The 18,822-nt window shown below is 52.3% G+C and overlaps 9 protein-coding genes across 9 annotated transcripts; all 9 read right to left on the bottom strand.

The window, feature by feature from the left end:
* Nucleotides 1-615: 615 nt before the first annotated feature.
* On the bottom strand, nt 616-1,284 carry LBRM_24_0090 (conserved hypothetical protein; the record flags this gene model as incomplete). The annotated part of the gene is made up of 1 exon (XM_001565227.1): nt 616-1,284. One exon carries the CDS (start codon nt 1,282-1,284, stop codon nt 616-618), a length of 669 nt encoding a protein of 222 aa, XP_001565277.1.
* A 595-nt stretch (nt 1,285-1,879) lies between these two features.
* On the bottom strand, nt 1,880-3,316 carry LBRM_24_0080 (conserved hypothetical protein; the record flags this gene model as incomplete). Its single annotated transcript, XM_001565226.1, has 1 exon — nt 1,880-3,316. The coding sequence occupies one exon, from the start codon at nt 3,314-3,316 to the stop codon at nt 1,880-1,882; it is 1,437 nt and encodes a 478-aa protein (XP_001565276.1).
* An 805-nt stretch (nt 3,317-4,121) lies between these two features.
* Nucleotides 4,122-5,441, bottom strand: LBRM_24_0070 (conserved hypothetical protein; the record flags this gene model as incomplete). Its single annotated transcript, XM_001565225.1, has 1 exon — nt 4,122-5,441. The coding sequence occupies one exon, from the start codon at nt 5,439-5,441 to the stop codon at nt 4,122-4,124; it is 1,320 nt and encodes a 439-aa protein (XP_001565275.1).
* Nucleotides 5,442-6,384: 943 nt separating this feature from the next.
* On the bottom strand, nt 6,385-7,584 carry LBRM_24_0060 (conserved hypothetical protein; the record flags this gene model as incomplete). Its single annotated transcript, XM_001565224.1, has 1 exon — nt 6,385-7,584. The coding sequence occupies one exon, from the start codon at nt 7,582-7,584 to the stop codon at nt 6,385-6,387; it is 1,200 nt and encodes a 399-aa protein (XP_001565274.1).
* A 603-nt stretch (nt 7,585-8,187) lies between these two features.
* Nucleotides 8,188-9,588, bottom strand: LBRM_24_0050 (conserved hypothetical protein; the record flags this gene model as incomplete). Its single annotated transcript, XM_001565223.1, has 1 exon — nt 8,188-9,588. One exon carries the CDS (start codon nt 9,586-9,588, stop codon nt 8,188-8,190), a length of 1,401 nt encoding a protein of 466 aa, XP_001565273.1.
* A 466-nt stretch (nt 9,589-10,054) lies between these two features.
* On the bottom strand, nt 10,055-10,555 carry LBRM_24_0040 (putative 60S ribosomal protein L17; the record flags this gene model as incomplete). Its single annotated transcript, XM_001565222.1, has 1 exon — nt 10,055-10,555. The coding sequence occupies one exon, from the start codon at nt 10,553-10,555 to the stop codon at nt 10,055-10,057; it is 501 nt and encodes a 166-aa protein (XP_001565272.1).
* Nucleotides 10,556-10,954: 399 nt separating this feature from the next.
* Nucleotides 10,955-11,455, bottom strand: LBRM_24_0030 (conserved hypothetical protein; the record flags this gene model as incomplete). The annotated part of the gene is made up of 1 exon (XM_001565221.1): nt 10,955-11,455. The coding sequence occupies one exon, from the start codon at nt 11,453-11,455 to the stop codon at nt 10,955-10,957; it is 501 nt and encodes a 166-aa protein (XP_001565271.1).
* A 466-nt stretch (nt 11,456-11,921) lies between these two features.
* On the bottom strand, nt 11,922-13,382 carry LBRM_24_0020 (putative clathrin coat assembly protein; the record flags this gene model as incomplete). Its single annotated transcript, XM_001565220.1, has 1 exon — nt 11,922-13,382. The coding sequence occupies one exon, from the start codon at nt 13,380-13,382 to the stop codon at nt 11,922-11,924; it is 1,461 nt and encodes a 486-aa protein (XP_001565270.1).
* A 630-nt stretch (nt 13,383-14,012) lies between these two features.
* LBRM_24_0010 (putative pyruvate dehydrogenase (lipoamide) kinase) lies at nt 14,013-15,368 on the bottom strand (the record flags this gene model as incomplete). The annotated part of the gene is made up of 1 exon (XM_001562144.2): nt 14,013-15,368. The coding sequence occupies one exon, from the start codon at nt 15,366-15,368 to the stop codon at nt 14,013-14,015; it is 1,356 nt and encodes a 451-aa protein (XP_001562194.1).
* Nucleotides 15,369-18,822: the final 3,454 nt, after the last annotated feature.

Below are 18,822 nucleotides of genomic sequence, written 5' to 3'. Positions count from 1 at the left end.
ATCGGTATCAGAGAAAACCTCACACCGACACACACACACACACACGGCATCGCTTCTTCAGACGCAGTCGACCCCCGAAACTAGTACATCTCACCTGGACTTCTAGAAAAGCTCATTTGGCCAGCTTCGGCTCTCAGCTCCTGAATGTTACTCTAGCATGTCGCTCGTTGAGTGTGCGCACAGCATCACGCTGTTGGTTTTCCTTGTTTGTTGTTATAACGCAGTGAGAGATGTGAAAAGTGGTGAAGGCGAGCGTCTCAGCCTTCACCACAGCGAGTAAAGCCCAGTTCCGTAGAAAGACACACGTGCAAACACAGACAGAGCACAACGTATGTGGGCTGCTGCGAGTGGTCCCAAGTGTAGAACTTAAGGCACCAAACACATACACATCACTCGTTACTTGTAAAACGAGAAACAAAGATCTGCCTCGAAAACCGATGGACTAAAGGTGCGCATCGGGATCCCCTCGCGGACCACTACACCAGTGTGCCGCGGAATGCGCCTCTCCAGTCAGACTCACACCGGCACCGGGTACGCGCATAGACATACCGAATGGAAACAGCGACAAAGACAAGTCTCTCAGACTACCCAACACTCTCTTCGAGATGCATGTAGTCAGCTCTTTGGGGGCGACTGCGATATATGTCGAGGTTCTTTTGGCGGTGGCGGGGGTGGCTTCGGATGGTCGTACACTGGAAAGCGGACACGTATCTTCTTGTTGGGCATGTAAGCCTTTCGAAGCATCCAAAAATGGGCCTTCATGTAGTGGCCCATGAGCAGCGGAAAGAAGGCCAAGAAGCCCAGAAAGGAAATCTCGAACGAGTTGGCATCCTGCGCCAGTGCAGAATGTGCTTTGGGGTTCTTCTTGTCATAGAAAACGCTGCATCGCTCACCAACGCGAAGCACCGGAATAGCCTGGAGGTACTCCGCCTCCGTGATGGTGTCGTCATACCACCCCTCCATCCAGTTTCGATACGGAGAACCGGTGGTGCCACGAGTGGAGACGTATCGCTTGCCATCAACCTCGAATTCGTACTTGACCGCGTACCGCGGGACGCTAATGTGCCTATAGTTGAGCTTGCGTAGCTCTAGCAGCTTTCCTTGAGTAATGCCCCATCGCGAGCCCGCCTGGTAGGAGCTCAGTGCGTCGTAGTAGCACTTTGTGTTCACGTATACCACACCCACCAGGAACAAGGCAGGAAGGCGAACCTCAAGTGCCAAGTCCCACAGCCACTGAGGCTGCTCCTTGCGGAAAATAAACTTGTATATTCTGCCAGACGACATACTCTTCGCCAACACAATCGAGTTACGTGTTGCAGGCGCACCACCACGGCGGGAAGGGGACACCAGAGGAGAAATAGATAGACAAGGAAAGGGGAAAGAGCTGCTTAAAATCGGAAAAGGAGAAAGCAGCTGAGTTGTGCTTGGAAAGAGGCACAGTAAAGCAATCCTGCCCAGTAGGAGAGAAAGACGAACGCGTTCCACTAGGTTCCACGCGGCGGAGGTGCGTCGAGCACAACTGTCAGCCATAGCAGAACAGCAAGACACACGAGTGCGCCAACAGCAACATTTCTTTTCCTTTTCACAAGCTGTACTGTTCAGGCCATCTCCTCTAACGAACACTCGCGCCTGGCGACCCACCAGCGCGAGTGCACACACAGTATCACAGGGCGAAGGAAAGCAACGACAGTGGGCGGAATTGATGTTCCCGCACCCAAGGTGGATGGTAGTGCACGTGCAAGTGGCTCACGAGTATAGACCCAGTCATATAGCAATAAGAGAAGATATAGTAGAAGTAGCCTGCGCATTGCTGTCAGAGGTATAAAAGTACAGCGTATCGCTGCGCACAGGCCGAGCACCATGTTTTGCACATGGAAGGCTACTCGACGCCACCACGAGCATCAGCATCCGCTCTCACCACACGATCGAAAATGTGGTCCACTCTTGCCGGATCGAGGCACGTGAGACAGCCCGCAATGTTGCACGGGGGATCCGGGTGGTTACCGTCAAACGGACAGTTGTCTGCTCCGGAGCACGGAATGAGAGCGGGCTCCGCGGTGTCCCATCGTGCTATGCACCGATCGCAGGTGAACCGTGTACCGAACGAGCGTTGGGTGGCAGGATTGCAGCAGTAGCGACACTTGAAGACGGCCGTGAGAGTGTTGCACGTCTTGTGGCCCTTTGTGAGGCAAGTATCGCAGACCAGATCCTGCGGGGGCGATGACGGTTCGCGCCCCTGCATCCGTGAGCACATCCGTAGGCCGCCGTAAAACGCGTTCCTGCACCTGCCACAGATATAGAAAAGGAGGTCTTCCTCAGTCTTGGTCGCTTCACAGTTCTTCAGCTCCTCCGCCATTTTTGAAGACACGTCCGCATACAGCTCGCTAATCTGTTTCGACTGCGCCACTAGAGGGTGGCGAACTAAGTGCTTGCATCCACCAGGACACAGAGCGCGAGTAAACGTCACGTGCTCACCCTTCGCCGTGAAGTCCATCCAGTTGGCCACCCACTGATCAATACACTCTTTGTGGAAGTAATGTCCGCAGTCCAAAGTGACACCGTCGCCGCTGTCAAACTCGCACAAGCAAACAGTGCACAGGACCTCGCTATCAGTTGGCTGCGAGCTCGAAAGCTGAAGTTCCCCGATTGGAGACGCCGCACTTCCACTCTTCGAAGACACGACTTGATTGTCATGTGTGTGGAGAACAATATCGTCCAATGACGTGAACCGCACGCGTGGTAACGTCACATCCAGCTCCACAATGCTGCCAGCCTCAGTGACGCCCACGACACACTCGTCGGCGTCGTGAAGCAGTGCCACAGCGTACCGCTTGTAGTGGCCTAAAAATCTGGCTATGTTACTCCCGTTCATCACCTCTGTCAGGCCCTTGTTGAAGTCGTAGCCGAACACCCTGTTGCACTCGCTTCGAAAGACAAAACCGTTGTCGGCAGGCTCGGCGCAAATGAGACGGTACGGGAGAGCGATAATTTCAGCCACATTGCAGAGCGGGTCATATACGGTCACCCCGGTGTTCCCAGCGGGAATGCAGATGACCTTGTTACGGTGGAAAAAAACCTGCATGTGCGCACCAACTAAATCCTGGACCATCTCATCTTCCCCACTCTCCAAGTTGTGCCGACGCAGCATCGAGGGAGCTGAAGTTGGGAGGTAGTAAAGAGCACAATTGCCCGCGGAGGCTGCAGAGACAACGCCGCCAGGGATGACAGTCTTTTCTGCAAACCCCAGCTCCCCACCTGCAGGGTTAACAACTTCCACCACAGCGCCGCTATCGCAGTTGTAGCCGATAACGGGCATCGCGGCGGGCTCCTCTGCGTGTTGGATGTCAACTGCTGGAAACGGTAGGGGGAAAGCGGAAGCGTGAGTAGCCTCAGTAAAAGTCTGCTTGAGCGTAGATAGATATGCACGTCCGCACGCAAAAAGGAGAGAGCTTGGAAAGTGGACGCGAAGCTGAGTCTCCTCGAGGAACTCTACGCTGCAAATCACTACAGGAACATACTTGAAGGAGTCTCACACAGCGGTGCCGCCTACGGAGGCAGCAAAGCTCAGCCTATGTGCACTAGCACGAATGTGATAAATTCGTTGATAACGACTATGCATCAGTAGCATCAATGCTTGCAAGAGCTATTGAGCACTCTGACATGCGCAACTAGAGCGCAGGTGCTGCAGTGAGCACACAACAAAAGGCGAATAAAAAGGAGTCTTTTTCTCGCTTTTTTTTGTTCGTCTGTGTTTCGTGTTGGGCGTTTCCGCTCATTCGCCACGAGTCCTCAGAGGATGTCGGAGGGCTCAAAGGGGGCGCAGCACGAACAGAGAAAGAGAGACGCAGCTGCACATCTCAGCACCACTACGCAAGAACAACGAGCAACAGGTGATGTGTGAGCAGTGTGTGAAAACAGTAACAACTGAAATATGGAGGGGCAGCGCTGCCTCGTGTGCAAACAAGCACACACTCTGTATCCTCGCCACAGCAGCACGCGCACACCGCATCCCCCACACCTGCAAGGGTGCCGCTGTGAAAATTTCTCTTCATGAGAAGAAGTACTCACTGCGTAGGTAGGAAACCCACAAACAGCAAAGAAAAGCTAGAATGCGATGAGTACTAGCGGTTAGAGTGTCTCTCTGCATTGTCACGCATGGCGCGCAATTTTTCTGCAGTGACGGTGAAGATCTTCAGATCCATGTCACTCTTAGTCTCCTCGTCCAGGGACTCGCGAGCAACTCCATCCTGAAACGTCTGCGCCCTGCGCGACGACGCACGTGCCTTTCGCCACTCATCCACGAAAATGCGCTTGACCTGGCTCTCATACTCGGCGTCGTTGCCCCACCACGGAAGCATTGTGTCGCTCGTGATGTGCTCTGCAGTCCCTGGGCGTGAGCTTGCCTGACGCGCTGCCCGCATAGCTCCCTCAGTGTAGACGTACACGAGCATCATCAGCGAAATCAGGAACACATAGAGCACCGACGACTCCAGCTTCATCTGCTTCACTTCCTCAGTGTTGTTCATGACCTCAGTAGCTGTCCGCGCTCCAAGGCCCGCTACATCCGGTCTGTCCTGAAGGGTATTCTTCGCATTCAAAACCTCAATGTCCGATCTGGACACCTCTGTTTCGTGCAGCGCCTTCTCATTTGATTGAGCCGCCTCCTTGAATGCGTTTGGTGGTCCATCCGAGGAGGTAGCGTCCTCTGAGGCACGATTCGCAGCTGTTGCCTCCGCGTCAACGGCACTAGCAGACTTGCGTCGCTGGAGCGGCGCTTCTTCGCCTGCAAGGAGCCGCGGTCTCTCGGTTCCATCGGTGAGTGCCAGTACATCATTCACTTGCACCTTTCCGTCCTCAAGCACACAAAGCTTGACTGTTTTGAGGCCTGTCTGTTCCATGACCTCCTCGATGTCCTCCAGCAGCCACATTGCCTCGTCGCTATTGGACGCGAGTTTCTCCGAAAGCTCGTCGCCAAGGCGACCCTGGATTTCCTCGATTTGTCTGATGTGATCCTCGAGCGTCGAAATGGGAATGTACGAACTAATGGTGGCACGTGACTCCAGATAGTTCTGCGTCTCATGGTCATCAGACTGAAAGTTACCCAGGTTGACTATCTTATTGTCTACCGTCTCCACGCCGTAATCCTTCATCACGTCTTGATATGCCAGGCTCACCCTCAGAAAAGACTCAGCGTCCCCACCTGCGTCGGGGTGTGTGCGGCGGCACGCCAGCAAGTACTTCAGCTTCGTCAGAGCCAGAGGCAGTCCTGGTTGACACTCCAAAAGCTGGTAGCGCAGCGGGTAACTCTCGTACTCCTTCTTCGCCTCACGCACCGCCAGCTCCTTTCGCTCAGCCTCAATCTTCTGGTAGTCCTTTACCATACACAATGCATCAGCCACGTGGCTCAGCGTGCCACACAGCCAGACGCGTGTGCACCTCATGTAGTGCAAGCCTATACCCAATGCGAGGCCCTTATTAGGAAAGATGTGTGAGAAACGTATTGCGCTTTTCCTCCCTGTAATAAGGAGAAACGCAGAGGAGCTACCAAATAATAATAATAATTGGGAGAGAGAGATGCACCGTCGAGGCAGGTGGCATGTCGACCGAGAAGGAGTAGAGATTGAGCAACGAAATGAGCCTCAAGTTGAAGTACACTGGAAACAATGCTAGACAGCTGAGAGAAGCGTCTTGTACAAAGTGCATCGCGGGCAGTACATCATACGAGTCACCAAGCTTTCCTTCCGAGAAGGTGGAGAAAGTGAGCAGGGGATCCTGGACGGTGAATACGCAAATGCGTAAATACTTTTACACCTCCTCTAACCTTGCTGCTCCACACTCTCAGAACAACACACTATATGAATAAATGGTACAGTAAATTGAGTGCCAAAACTCGTGAAGCACAAGGAAGAGACCAAACAGTAGAGAGCGAGTCCGAAGATAAAGAGCATCTTACGCATTAAGACCCAAGAATTCGCCACACTGCCTCGCCTTTAGGTATCTAGGAAGCAACGCAAGAAAAGAAGAAAGCAAAGCAATGAAAGAGAGGCAAGATCCTGGGCAAGCAAGCGAGTGATGTAAGAATTGCAGCAACCCGGTTGTTTGACAAAAACGAACATATCAATCTCATAATCAAAGCAGCAGAAAAAATGAAAGTGTGCTCGCACGTATGGCCTCGTCGCTCACAAAAACAGGAGACATTGTGCACAGATAAGATAAAGAATTGGGGGGAGGGAGCCAAAAGTAGTAGAGAACAGCAACAACAGACTACTGTTTCTGCAACCAGCCCTGCTGTGTTTGGCCCAGATCGTAGTTGCCACACCGGTTTGAATCACTGTACTATTTCTCACGATCCTGCCACTGACTCTTCTGGGCCTCGTTCCCATCCTAGATAGCGTATTGCTGCCTGTCATACTGTTGTGCACCATACTGTTGGCCTTCCCAACCCTGAGCTGCGGTCTGGAATGGATACTCAAACGACTGCGGTGGAGCATTTTCCTGTGTCGCGTCGCCACCACCAACTTGCTGCGAGCCATCGCCACCGCCGTAGCCGCCTGAGTATACTTGCTGAGGGTAGTACTGATAGCCGCCGCCACCGCCAAAATTAGCCCACGGCATGGAGTTCAAGTGAACACCGGCACGGATATCCCTCTCTGACTTCGCAATGCTCCGCTTTCCAGACACCCGTCCCCAGAGAAACATACGGTGAGAAACCATGAAAATCACTGGAACAAGGATAATCAAGAAAATAAGATACCACATCTGCGCCGCGCACTTCTCAAAGGTGCCGAGGGTTGATAGCTGCGGTGGGAAACCTTTGAAAAATACCTGCACGCCGTCAGCGAGAATGTATGTGATGTTATACTCCGCCAACACGGAAGCGTACTGGGCGTAAGTCACAAGCGTCGCCAGCGTCGCCTCTCGGTTTTGAGAAAGAACAGTAAATGGCATGACGCGGACGGTAGTCAGCGAGCCACGGAGGTTGATTTGTGTCACTGCCAAATCGCCGTAGGAGATGAGGTCACAATCAGTGGAAAGAAAGGTGCAGAGAGCAGACTTGAGTCTGGCACGGGGGTCCAACTCGCTGAGGTCTGCAGTATAGAACAGGAGGGACAGGTTTCGCGAGCATGTCTCAGCACTGCTTGGCGGGAGGGGCGCGTTCCAGAAGCTGCAGCTGTTTGTATATTTTATGACCGTCGGCTGCTGCCCAATGTTTGTCATGCAGGCATAGCTTAACGCCCCGCTAGCGTCAAGGGCGTCACCGTTTGCCCACCTCATATATGTCCCGTTGATATTGCTGATTGCCGTTTGCACATCCGTGAGCGTTCCGGTGTACCACATGTTGAGCAAGATCACCAAATGAGGCGGGACAGACTGCACCACCGTCATCAAGGGCGCTGGCGGATGTGCAGCATCTTGAAGCGTGCTTGTGATGAGATCAACGAAGCTTGTCGTCACCACAAAGTCAGTGTTCAGTGTGGCATTTTTCAACACAATCATGCCGTTGAAGTTAAACGAGACGTCGCCATTCACGAAGCCTAGCGTCACAAACAGGACAAGCACAGCTAGCAGGGAAGAAGGCGTCATGACCGCTTTTCACCGCTTGTGGTGCGCAACAAAGGAAACACACCGAAAGGATAGTCGCGTATTGCACTGGTGGTAATGCAATGCACGAGTAAAGGGCGTGGTGGCACACTACAAAAAGAGCAAGACAGACAGAGTACCATGAGGCAAAGGCAGTGGTGGAGGAAACCGAAGTACATCGCACTGTCGGAGAGTCGGGGAGAGAAACTCATCCGCTGCAAACAGTATAGTTGCATCACATATGAGGGCCAACATCTTTCGAGAGCAACCGCTGCACGCCAAATACTTCTGGTTTGTGATTCTGTATATCACACTCCTGTGCCTTCTTTAGTCTACGCACACACTCATGCACATGAACTTGTGCGTCCTTCTCACACAGCACTCCTTCCTCCAAGACTTATCTTTCATGAGCTTCTTTGAAAAAGACGTGTGAATGAGCCGGTGGCTCCGGCTGAGGGTCACTATCGGTGCACTACAAAACTGGAGTACAAGAATAAAGCAAACAAGACAGAGGTGGTTCACTTGGCACGACAAGGCACAATGCATGAAACAGCCGGCGCACCGCACTGAACAGGTCAAGTCCGAGTATGCGCCGAGTCTCGCCACTCAACCATGAGGTGGGGCTAACGTGATACAGCCCTCGAGAAGAGCAATACACTCAGTTACAGCGTGCTCGTCCACAGCGTTGCTCGGCAGCACTGTGTATCGTTGCATCAACGACTGCAATCCAAGCGCAACGCAGAGCAACAGTTTCGCTGTCTCAGGCGCACAGCATTCATCTATGGCACAGCGCTTGCACTCTGACAGGATTCTCTTCTTGAGTTTCTCAAGCAACATTTGCGGCACGGTGATGCCCCAGCCCGATATATTGATCAGCTCCGATTGGTCTAGAATGCGAAAACAGTCGGCAGCAGTCAAGTCATGTGCAATGAAAAACACCTGCGCGAAAAGGGCGTCGTGCAGCGTCTCCCAGTGCCGCAAGGGTGCGACCGCGGTTGCGCTTTCGGCAGAGCAGCCTTCATGCAGCGCGGCGACAATTGTGAACGCAGCGAGACACTCTTCCTGAGTAAAATCTGTTATTCTCGATACCGCGCACCAACCAGCACACAGGCGCAGATTCAAATCGACGTGTCGCGCCGCGAAAGGCATCGTCATAAACCGCAAGAGTACATTAGTGCTTACGCCTGTGTAGTCACCTAATGACGTGGAGAGAAGCAGCCTCTCCATCTCGCCAAGAACAATGAACGGCTTCTCGTAGCCCTCGATGCGCGAAAGCTGCAGATATGCGAGAAGGTGATCTTCAACGGCCAGGAGAGGCAGAAGGTGATGAATGCGGTGCACACAGAGCCGAAAGAGTCGTTTTCCAGCAGACGGAGTGATTTGAGAGTCGCTGAGCTGAGGAGTTGCACTCAGTAGTGAAAGTAAGAACCAGATCGCTCTGAAGTCCAGCGACTGCTCGTGTTGGGCAAGCAGGTCGCAAATGGAATCTAACATCTCTTTGGAAGGGCACGGTTTCCCTCTTGTCCAGGACACTTTCGCACATCGCGACACCACTAGCTCCAGCAGCATCAGCGCAGACGAAGGAGATCGAAGATGTCGGACGAAAATGACGTCAACCAAGACATCGATAGTACACGTTCCGGTCGCACAGGCAACCGAATATGCGGCGCGAATCGTCTCGTCTTCCCTCCCCGCATTCCTGTCAATCGGAGAGGCTGTAGGTGGCAAGTTTTGGTGGAGCACATAGGAGAGCTTCTCCACCAAGCTACGCTCCTTCTTTGTCATAGATGGAATCAAGCACGCCAGCGGTTTGGTGCTGCTTTTTTCAAGCCTATCCATCAGAACACCAGATCGCATTAAGACCTCCACCACCGGCAGCGCGCGCGACGGTGTTGTCAGCTTCCAGTGCCGCTTGTCAAGGAGACTCAAGTGATGGCGCGCCAAAGCCTGGCGGTCCTCGCGCACGCCAAAAGATGCACAACGCAAAAGTGCGAGCAGTCGAATCATTCTGAGAGCATCCTCGTCTACTTACAGCAGCCAGCGATCCGTTCTGTGAGAGAACTTGCGGATCAACGGTATCGATCTCTTTTGACCCTGTAAACAGTGAATGTGAAAAGAATCGCAATGCGACGAGCAAAGATGGAACGTTGGAGGGTCAGAAGAAAAGGAGGAAAAGGTATGACGAAGTTGAGAAGCACTCGCGAAGCACAAGCGAAAAACACATGCACCAGCTGACTAGCTCGCTAAAAAATAGGATGCGCACATCATAGAGTGAGCACAGACAATCAGTCTTGCTAGCCCTTCAACGTGTACGATAAAGACGTTGAACTCGCTTAGCACATTGCGCCAGAAGGAAACTAACTACACTTACAGCGCGGTTGCACATACTGCCCTTGCCATTACTTTTTTAGTTTTCCGCCCATAAAACCAAAATCAGAAAGACCGTCGGCCTCTAAATTCATGTGTACTGCACCTATTTCTTCGGGGCACTCTTCGGGGCTGGCACGCGCGCCTTCTTCTCCGACATGAAAAGCTGCACGTGGCAGGGGCTGCACATGTACGGTGTGATGCGGCCGTGGGCACGGAACGTGCGGCGGCGCATGCGGGCAGCCTGGTCTACCTGTACGTGCTTGATGACCATCTGGTTGGGGTCAAGACCCTTCTCGATGGCGTTGGCCTCGGCGTTCTTGAGCAGCGACATCATCGCCACGACGGACTTGCGCGGCCATCGACCCTTCGTCTGACCCCACTCCTTCGCCTGAGCGGTGCGGCCAATCTTGCCGTTGTAGCGCTTGAACGGGATGCAGCGGGTCTTGGCGAGCACCTGGCGGTACAGCTGCTGAGCCTTGCGGAGTGGCATGCCGTTGATCACATTTGCGGTCTCGAAGGTGTTCTTGTAGTGGCAGCGGAGGTCGCTAACCTTCGCCTTGGCACTCTTTGACGACACCTGCGGCTTGCGGGAGTAATGCGTCATGATTATGAACCAGCCTAGCCACCGAGCCATTTTTTTTGGGGGGGGGGAGGGGGTTGCGTGCATGTGGTATTAGGGAGAGCAAGATCAAGACCCAGACAAAGAGTGAGCAGAGAGTCAGAAAAATGACAAACGACAACGCTCGAGATCAAGTCTACTTGACATCACGCGAGAGGAGACCCGAGAAACCAAAGAAGAGTAAGTATCTTTTACTTACTGCAACGCATCTTTAGCTCATCACTTTGCCAGAAATACATAACCTGCCTGCCCTTCTTGTTTTTCTCACAGTAGCATAGCACGTTTAGTGTCAATATATTCAAAACAACACGAACGGACGCACACGTGTACATAACTGCATCTAAGTTTCAGCCCACATCGCCGAGGGCAAAAGCTTTGGACCCACTATTTCCGTGACGGGTCGCCTCGGAATGGAGAAAAGCTACGGCCGCGCGGCGCAAAGTTGCCTCTCCCCTGATTGAACTTCTCCGCGCGCTTCCTCTCTTGTTTCTCTTTTCTTTGGTGCTCCCTTGCCAGCTCCGTTCCCATCGCTGACAGCGATGCCACCGTCATACCGTTCTCCTTTCGAATCATGAAAAAGTTGCTCTGTGCGCTGACAAAGGCGCCGAGGCCTCCATATGGCACCAGTGTTTCTCGCAGATCATCCGGAAGCGCAGCAGCCCATCGGCTGATCGGAACAAACGCCTTGTTAGGCGGGAAAAAAGTGATGAGACGGGCAACGATCTGTGGCTCCGTCGGCACATTTCGTCGGTCAGGATACGGAAGACTACCACCCCGCGAATATCGCCCACCCGCAGGAGGTCGTGCTCCACACTGCCCGCCATAACACCGAGTTGCTAAGCCAGCAGGCACAGCTGCCAGAGACCGAAAAGAGAGGGCTCTCATTTCCTAATCGCCGCGTGAGGCGTACTAAGAAAAGGCAAGTCAGATCCATTTGCAACGGCGTCGAGAGCAGAAAGCATAAGGAAAAAAGAGCGCAGTAGAGATACAAAAAGTCACCATGACCTTCCAAAAGAAACACCGCGCGCAACAGCGCAACAGAGGAGCTACGTCGCATTTGTTGAGTATCGCGACCTTTACTGCTGAGGTACTGAAAAGTATCTTTTCTTTTGCTTCATCTTCTCCTTCACAAGAGAAACTGCTTCAAAGGCTATAGCAAGGTGAGACAGAAGCAATCCAAGAAACTCGAAACCACTCATAGCTTGGGGAGAGGTGCACAGAACACAATTGGTGTCCCTTCTCTCAGATTCCCTCATAATTCCTTAGAACAACAACTAAAGCATCATCGAGGCAACAGAAGTTAACAAGGGAGCAAAGTGCAAGTTCGACGGACTCCATAGAAAATCAGTTTCTAATTCAAATCAAGGTGAGAGCGATCGTACAATTCCTTGAACGGGTCCACCGGCTTCTTCGACGGCGCCGGCAAAGGCGTCGGCTTCGATGCCAATTGCGCCGCACCCTCCGACGCATTTTCCCCAGCAAACGGCACTCCACCCGAAAAGAACGGCTGCTGCTGCGCCACGCTTACTTGAAAGGTAGTAGGAACGCCAGTTTCCCAGTTCTGCGGTGCACCAGTGGACCAATTACCCGGAGCAAAAGTATTCACCTGACATTGCTCGGCGCCACACTGCAATGATGTGGCCGGAGGTGCAGAGGAAGGCCAAGAGACAGGGATGGAAGCAGGCTGCATGGGCTTCGATGGCTCCTGCTTCGACACGAAAAGGTCGTCCAGTGAAAAAGAAGGTGCACCCGGCGTGCGAGCGGCAACAGCGTCCGGCTGCTCCGCTACAGCTGGCTCTGACGCGAGCGGTGGTAGAATTTTCTCCTCATTCGTATCAACGCGCACATCTTCGCCGCAGCGGATACCCAGGCTCTCCAGTGTGCATGGTTCATCTTTTGTCATTTCACTGGCGCGTATGTTGCCCTCCAATCGAGCCAGCAGTGACACCGGGAGCGGTTTTAACTGCGGCACTGGTTCCACAAAAACGCGCGAGGAGCACAAAATAGAGTCAAAGTACTGCTTGATCGACGCAAAAGCGCTGGCATATCTACGATAGAGGTCCAACCAGCGCCGCTTCTCCGGCAGCGAAAACTCCTCGAAACCATCGAGCACAAAGATCACGCGCTTCGCCAAGTGCTGAAAAAGCCGTTTGCCATCACGCACAAGGAGTTGATACGCCTCCATTGTGCAAAAGTTGTTCACCACCGCCTCGCGGAACTCGACCACTGGCACTGCCTCCAAAAGTCGAAGCAGAATCTCAAAGACTGGCTCCAGCAACTCGACATTCAGCGTCTTCAGAAACTCCTCAAACTCAGGAATCTCAATGCGCCGGCCCCTTCCAAGAGCACTCTGCATAACGCAGCGCTCCTCCAGATAAGCCATGTACTGCGTAATAAAAAACGCCTGTCCGGCCCCGTCAGCGCTGTCCGCCAGATTTTTTATGCGCGAGCGCTTAAACACACTCTTGTAACAGCAGATCGTTTCCACCATACTGTCCGAAGCTTCACACAGCAGACGATGAAAAGAGATCATCGTCTTGAGTACGACAATCCAGTTGTGAGTGTGGGATCGCTTCTCTAGCTGGCGGACAATAAACTCGTTCATCGGTAGACCCTCCTTCATCTCAAATCCGTAATGTCCATACGAGGCCGCCACCAACTTCTGCAGATATTTCTCTTTCGGTGCTTTCAGCAGGTGGCTGGTACTCTTCAAAACGGCCTTGACGACGTCATTACCACTAAAAGTACTCAGTCCAATCGTCGCCTTTTCCTTAAAGTATCCCGCGCTCTGCTTTGCATCTGTGTTGTTCATCTTTCGTGTTTCTTTTATTCAGAGAGAAGAAAAAAAGTAGCACCAACTATACTGCTGCGTGTCGGTCAAACAAACGGCATGAAGTCCTGGCCACATACCCGACTACAATTCAAACGAGAAAAGTAGGGCGTACGTGATTAAGAGAAAGTACTCCTGTAGACATTGATGCCATAGCGTAGCCCAGGAATGAGAAAAAGAAAAAATAGAGAGCCACTAGACTCAGTATAGCCATCACCACACTAATAGTAGAAGATGCTTCAGAGCAGAGGTCAGCGTTGGCGTCACCATATGATTCGCCTGAGGAGAGAATTTTTTGTTCCTTTGATGTTGTTCGCAAGCACAATAGAATAGCCCGAAATAACGAAAGCAAACTATCCTCTACGGAGGCGAAACGTCAAGACTGTATCAAAAGCTTCATGAAGCATGGCACCTCTAGGGGAAAAAAAAGAACATCAGGCACGTCCAAAAATGAGTGGCGCTCCCGGCAATTAAAACACCACAACAGCAACAGTAGCAGTTCACCATGAAAAAAAAAAAAAATGCACATCAACAGCAGCAAACGAAGCAACAGCGCCTTGCCACCGAATAGGTTACAGCTACTCAGCTACCCATTTCTCGTCTTCCCCGGCGTCACAGCGACACACCAGCAAGCCCGGTAGACGGTAGGTATAGCTGCCGATCAGTCCCGTAGCCTTCAATGGATGCCAGTGTGATGTTCCCACCAATAACGCGTGCGGCGTTGTACGCATAAGGTAGCCGAATCGGACTCGAGGTCCACGTCGAGATCGAATCCTGATTATGGCTCTGGATATTTCCGTAGAGAGACCAGCAGGACAGCTGCATCGAAGCCTGGCGCAATGTCATTCCACCCGCCGTGTCAGATACACGCAGTACAAAACGCTTGCTTGTCGGCCACTGCGCAAGCGTGACTTCAATTTTTGTGCACGGTTTGCCTGTCCGCTCCTGGCGATTTATATTTGCACAGACAGCATCCTCCAGCATTGCACAAATAATGTCGTATGTGATACATGGCACCCCAACAAACACCAAATCAGGGACGCCAGCCACCTTCAGCTCAATCTCCGCATCGTAGGTTGCCTGGGCTACCTTGATTGCGCACTTTGTGAGCACCAACAGCGAGCATTTCTTGCAGATCTGCCCTACAAAATCCTCCGGATTGTGGTCCAAGAAGATAGGAACTGTGAGCCCCTCAGGATCATTCACAGCGCTTTCCTCTCGTGATACACCCAGAATTTTTGTCGAAAGATACATGTAATTGCCGACCAAAAAGCGAAGACGGACGCGACCCAGGCAAAAATCTTCGAAGAAGTGCTGCAGCTCATCATATGTGCGTATCACTTCTTCGTCTACATTTACCCACCCCTCGCGCTTAGCAAACTCGATCATTCCATCGGTAATGAGTGAGCTGACATTGTAGTGTCGCAGAAAAACGCGCCGCACCATGCGGTCGCACCGATAGCACCCGTCCCGGCACGTCGGCACTGGAGTGCTGCGGACATCATGAAAACTCCACTGGTACCACTTCTTCAGCTTTTGAATTCCCGGCATTTGTGAGAGGCCATACGGTGCATGGCTCAAGTGTCGCACCCGACGGGCAATGCGCACAAGGTACTGTCGAAAAACAGTCTCCGCATGCTGCATCAGATCATTCGGAGTGTTGATGTACAGTAAGTTCTCGAAAACTATATCCTTCATCTTCTGCTTGGCATAGAACTGATTCAACTCCGTGAACTCCTCAGGCGTCAACGGGTTATCCAAGTTCACCTTAGTCGTTTTTACCTCCTTCATACTCTCCGCCATAATCTGTTTCGCCGCCTCAGTTACTTTCGGCGACGTTGACTCCACCGCTTTGCGAAACGCCTTCCATTCAATAAACTCCTTTTCAAACGAGTCCAGACGCTCCACGAGCTCGGTAAACGTGGGTCCCAAGAGTGGGATACTCCGGCAAACGCCTCGACGAAGCATTATTAGATGCGCTGTCTCGATTTCATTCGCACCGCTACTAAGCATTCGAGCAAAAGCACAGAAGCAGCCAAAGAAGAGAAATAACGTACATGACAGCTTCCTGTAAGGACGCACAGAAGTTGAGAAGATTTGTTTCCGGTACGGAATGACAGTGCACTTGCGAGGTCATCCGTGACGATAGCAATGTGCAACTTCTACACAAAGTGGTTGTAGACGCGTGTCATGCACAACATCCATAGCCCAAAAGTCACTTGCGTTTGACAAACACGTGCCATAGTAGACCATCTTTTTTTCTCTCATCTGAAAGCTTCCAGGAAAATCAAAAGAGAAATAGTAAACAAATAAAAAAGATAGAAGAACGAGTAACTTCGATCACTCCAGGCCATTCCAACGGTATGCTTCCCTAACCACCTCTCTTTGCCCCAATTTGTTACATTGGTAGTTAAATATCTTGAAGACTAGAGTTGCCTTCCTATTCTCGCTCCCCCAAATAACAACACATGTCCTACCAAAAACTTAAAGGCTCCCGCTTTTAAGGGCGACAGACATCTTCTTGCAACACAGGGAAATGAATGGAAGTGGTGCCGTTGCTATGGCCCGTTTTTTTTTTTTCACCAATTCAGGAAGAATACAGTAAAAAAAAGATGATGGTGGAAAGACAAACACAAGAGCAGACACGTGCACAGGAAAGGTAACTGGCCAGTCGAGTCTCAACGTTGGTGCAAGGCGTGAATACCCTGACTCAACATACAACAAACTTCGAAGGGCTATAGAGGGCCATCCGGCTAAGTGTGGCGGATACAAGTGAGTCTGACAAAGCCACAAGCTTCACCTTGAATGCTGTGATGCACACAAATGCCACTTACAAGGAGCTTCGCTGCAGATTTGAGAACATTTAGAGCAGTGGACATAAAGCACGATGTCTTTGTGTCGTCCGGAACTGTAGGTGACAAGCACGGCGAATAAATTCGGTAATGTGATGATACATGCAACTCACATGTTTGTTATTCTCATGCTACACGGAGAAGCTCAGTAGTCACCGTTTTTCCCGCAATTTCGGCGGGCGCATCGATGACGCCAGCTTTGGAATAGTGAAGTTTTGCAATGAGCACGGAAGCCATCAATGCGGAGAGTGCGGCTACTCTCATACATGTGAAGACATGGGGGAACATTCTGAGTGGATGATCAATGAAGAATGCAGAGTTGTTTTTCGCTAAAAAATGCCTGAAGACTCGGCAGCGCCTCATGAGGGAGCCTAGACAGCACTACGTTTGCTAGTGTACTTTGCCAGCGAAGCTATGAAGTACTATAGCCCTCTGCGCAGGACGACTCGAACGGGCATTGTCTTTGTGGAGCGATTGGCTCTTATAACACACAGGAGTGGGTTCCTGCATGTTACACAACTGGGGTTTCTACAGCAACGGGGGAATCATGCTAATGAGGCTTCCGGGGTGACGAAGTACTTGCGGGCCGTGGGGTGCAATTACAAGCCAAAAGGAAGTGATCAGCGCCATCGATGTCGAGAAGCATACCACACTGTATGGTTTTGACGAAAAAAGCGTAGAGCTTTGGAACGATGAAGTCAGGTGGCGGACGAGGGCTGCAGACTACATGTAGTTCTAAGACCATTGAGGGGTAAAAAGAGGAATACGAGCAGGTTGACTCTCTGTAATTGCATATCCAAGAGCTGACACAGAATGGGAGTCCACTACGTGGATGCGTTGAGGATCGGCGCGAAAATTCACCGACAGCCAGATCCTTTTGTAGGAACCAGCCATTCGGCATTTGATCGATGGCCCTTCGGGGAGCATGTGTGATGTAAGGCCCACTGGTGATGTGCGCGAGCCTCATTCTCCCACTTTGGTGCAGCAGATGAGCGAAGCCATTCGAAGCAAATGGGAATTGACCACGTGAGAACTGCGTGCGCCAATGATGGAAGAGTTTTCAAGGTTTTGCAGTCTCAGAGGGGCTAGAGAGGTGCATAGAAAACGCTTCGCTATGTCTGGAGTGGAAACCATTCAAGTGCTTCACACCGTTGCAGTGTGGCAAGGCACTGAAGCATCTGCTGTAACGCAAGGTTCCTTTGGCAGACCAATACCTGCAAGGATGTCGGGGGGTGGTCACGTGCAGGGAAACGGCGCCCACGAAGCTCATGGCACCGGACGACCTGCGGATGATGGTGGAAAGCACTTCAAAGTGGCAGGACAAGGTGGTTTGGCAGCTGACAGGGACAGTGGCCAGTCAACGGGCAGAGGCCAGTGGGATCACAGCGGGCAATTTCAATTTCCTGCCAAACGGCAATGTGATTCTGGATTGGGCCACCATGCGGAAAGGCATCGAGGGTGAATCTTCACCTCTCCAGAAGCTGCTTTTTGGGTGAAGGCCTGGCTGGCTGTCGAATTACGGGGGCAGAAGGGGGCACCGGGACCACCGACTCCGTTAGCAGCGCGGAACAGGGGTCGCGCCATGCAACTCCTGCGGCAGTGCCGTTGCAGCGTCCATTCAATCAAGTCAGGGGGGTGCCGGTGTGCAGCAAAAGTTCTCGACGCACACGGGATTGCGACTCACCAACGATGGTGCTTCTGACGAAGCAAAAAGAGCCACTCAGACATCCCGGAAACGTTGGTACGGCGTACATATGCGAGAGGGCATGGTGCTGGCCACATGACCTGCACCAATTGGCGGCGAGTATGTACATCCGCCAAGGCAGGATGCATATGTATTTTTGGGAGCAACGGCGCGAAGAGATTTCCTTGTTGGCTACGCAAAGCTGCCTCACGAGTGCGGTAGCGGAGGGAGGGACAACCTGTGAAGAGGAACAGAAATTCCCTTTCCAAAGAGTGGGTGCATCACCCCTTTGGATGTGGACGTAGTGTGTGCGCGCATGCGACCTGGCAGGCGGAGGCAGTTTCTGTCGTTATGGGAATCACTCGGGCAGAATGTCGAACCGACAGCCGAGGAGCCACCGCGAGCCCGGATCACCAGGGGAGACACGGACATCCTGTGAAAGGCAGGTGCTTTTGCGTTCGCGTCCGCAGAAAAGACCTGGGGACGGGTGGTGGCCGCCTCCGTGGTAGAGGAAAAGCCGTCGGCCTGGGGACAACGGTGGATAGCGTGGCCAAGGACCAAGGAGGAGTCAGAGCACTATGAAGCGCAGGTACCACCGGGACATGCTACACGGTACCTTGCGGCGGTTCGGTGTAGAAGCCTCAGTTACTCCGATTCGAAGGACGACTTTTACCGGGTCCCTTTACCCGAGAAGGTGTGTGTGTGTGTGTGGAGCTTAGGTGCTACCAACAAGACGGTATTTTAGTGGAGCGTTTGCGCTTGACTATGGGTTACAGAGCAAGTTCAGAAGTCATGTGCTTCTTGGCGTCGTCGTTGGCAGGACAGCTGGAGGTGGTCCGGCGTGAGCTAGCGTAGCACCCACGATCCGGATAGTGAGGGCTNNCCC

Source organism: Leishmania braziliensis, chromosome 24, assembly GCF_000002845.2.
Source record: "Leishmania braziliensis MHOM/BR/75/M2904 complete genome, chromosome 24".
Taxonomy (NCBI): domain Eukaryota; phylum Euglenozoa; class Kinetoplastea; order Trypanosomatida; family Trypanosomatidae; genus Leishmania; species Leishmania braziliensis.
Note: the sequence above shows the minus strand (reverse complement) of the source record. Positions and strands in the feature narration are given on the sequence as shown.